Here is a 2455-nt window from a genome sequence, read left to right as displayed (position 1 = left end):
ATAGCTGTCTGGAGTTTTGTACGTCATAGTATTTTTATACATGTTTGCATTTAAAATGTAGTCTATATAAAATACAGGCATTTCAGATTTAATTTGCAAGCTATTTTACAAGGGAAGAAGCCCAGTTATCTGATGGTTTGGACATTGAATTCTGAAACAGGTTATTGCTTTAATTCTAGACTAATGTGTTCCATAGCCAAAAACAGGGGACAAGAGTTGCCTAAGTTTTTATTTTAAAGTTTGATTTTTTTTGCCTATGGGCCCAGTACTGTGCTTTACCAAGTGTCTTCAGTTCTTTTAGCCATGGTGGGAAGTGGTAATGCAGATCCTTCTCTGTGGGTTCCAGCCTAAGGATTATTTTATAGTTGAACAGGGTCTTACCCTTGGGTGGGCCTGGGTTTAGCTTTATTTTGAAAGTGAACCAGAATATTTTCCACTATTGGTATAGCTGTGGTTGAAACAGTTTTCCTTCTCCATTTGCTGCACAAAGTTAGCTGAAGCACAGCTGCTCTGATTGGGGTGAGAGATTACAACAAGGTTATAGTGGCTCCTTCACTCTCCAAGATACGTGCACAGTGTTGATAAAACAAATCTTGCATATCTTGTATGTCCATGTTTCCTTGCTAGCCCTACCCATCCTTCTGATGCCGTCACTCAGAGGAACACTGTCTCCAAGATGGAGGAAGAAGCTCTCTGTAAGCCTTAGACTCAAGGAAACTTCTCTTACTTTCCCACAGGTCCTTGCAAGTGGCTGAGGCTGTTTTCAGGATATTGATACATTTTCAAGATGTCAGGATAATATTTTAAATTTTCCTTTTCAGGCCTTTGTTCCTTGTCAAATCTTGACCTTGATAAGAATATTTTCTGTGATGATTGGGATTTTTTTATTTAGAAAAATTAAATATTGGTATGGGAATTGTAGATGCATTGTTGTATCACAGACATCTAGAAACTCTTAGATTTCGGAAAAACTGAAATTCTTCCCTTACTCTTAAAGCAATTTCTGTGGAAACTCAAACATCATCAGATAAGGCAAGCGTGTTGAGCATTATAAAATATAGCCAGAGGGCCTTTTATGTTATACCTGCCATGTACGTCTTTTCTTGTTATTGTCCCATCATTCAAATATCCTCAAGAGAGCTGCTAAGTTTGTGTTAATACACAAATAATACACAAGTTTGTCACAACAAACTTGCTGTGACAAAATTTCATATGTTCCCACGTGTCCATTCTTCTTCTCAAGTAAGCACAATTTAGGTGATACTGCTTGTGGATGCCCATGGATTCAGAAAACAATTACCTTCTTTCCAGTCTTTCGTGCCAAAACAGCAAACAGAGCACTGAGTATCATCAACATGAAAACAACAGCAACTGCATTGAAAAAGAGGAAGAAGGTGGTCAAGCAATAGAGAAGGAAATACAAGGATTTTAAGACCATCCCTGGGAGGAATGGGGCCACAGCACTCACCACTGCAGTTTTAGTGTGAGGAGCTGTCTCCTTTCCAAATGCCACAGAGAATCTGTCATTTTGTATTTAGCAGAGGCTGTGAAATTGCACTTCAGCAAAAATGCATTTAAGAGAAACACAACAAACTGGTAACTGAAGAGGTAACAAGGTTAGATGGACAACACCAGCCTCCACATTGCGTTGTATTTTATCAAGTGCATTAACACTGGCAGAGGCCTTTGCCAAAACAGGCCTTAAAGAGGTTTCAAAACAAAATATCCAAACTGGATCCACAAAGGTATATGTGTTTTCCTTTCTAACAGTTTCCACAGACAGCATCATCCAGAAGTCTGCCAGGGAAAGCTGGAGCATAGAGATTAGGTAAGTTCGGGGAAAGGAAGCAGCTCCTGGTGTCTGTGTGTGCAGTGAGACACCTGTCAGCTCTTCACAAACGAACCTGGTGTTCAGGGAGCTCACTTCAAAGAGCTACTTCAAATGCTGAAAGAATCACATCGATTTTACAAAAACAAACTTGCAGTACATCTCAGAAAGAGCTGTCTAGATGCCTGTCTCATAGCGAAATCTTTAGAGCATAACAACAGTTACGTGCGTTGCCATATTTACCGGTTTTCCCAGATTCCCAAATCCACCGCCTTGGCTGGAGTCCTGGCCGGCTGCCGGGGGCGGAGCGGGAGCGGGGCTGAGGGGGCGGGCGGGACATCCAGCTCTGGTGTCCGTCCCGGTGCCTCAGGAAAGCAGCCGGAGCTTGCGGCTGCCTGTCTGTGCGGTGGGAAAGGGAGCTGGGAAGAAGTGCGCGGGCTCAGAAAGGAGCGACAGTTGAATGCGTAAAGAAAGGAGCGCTGCCGCGGCGGGGGCCGGGGCGGCTCGGCTGCCCGGCGGGCGGGAGCGGCCTCGGCGGTTCCCGCGCGGGTCCCTCAGCGCGGCGCGGCTGCGGCGCTGGCGCCGCTCCCCGTGCCCGTGCCCGTGGCCGTGCCCCGGCGGCGCGGC

At 45.1% G+C, this 2455-nt stretch overlaps 1 protein-coding gene across 1 annotated transcript in view; it reads right to left on the bottom strand.

Moving 5' to 3' along the window:
* Positions 1-2018: 2018 nt before the first annotated feature.
* GPR88 (G protein-coupled receptor 88) overlaps positions 2019-2455 on the bottom strand; it is a 2494-nt gene continuing 2057 nt past the window's right edge. The window contains exon 2 of the mRNA XM_027651427.1: positions 2019-2266. Coding sequence (XP_027507228.1) covers positions 2019-2266 — 248 coding nt within the window. The remainder of the gene's footprint in view (positions 2267-2455) is intronic.

This window comes from Corapipo altera, unplaced genomic scaffold (assembly GCF_003945725.1).
Source record: "Corapipo altera isolate COAL_440 unplaced genomic scaffold, ASM394572v1 57, whole genome shotgun sequence".
NCBI lineage: Eukaryota > Metazoa > Chordata > Aves > Passeriformes > Pipridae > Corapipo > Corapipo altera.
The sequence above is the reverse complement of the archived record's forward strand: the minus strand, read 5'-3'. Positions and strand labels throughout refer to the sequence as shown.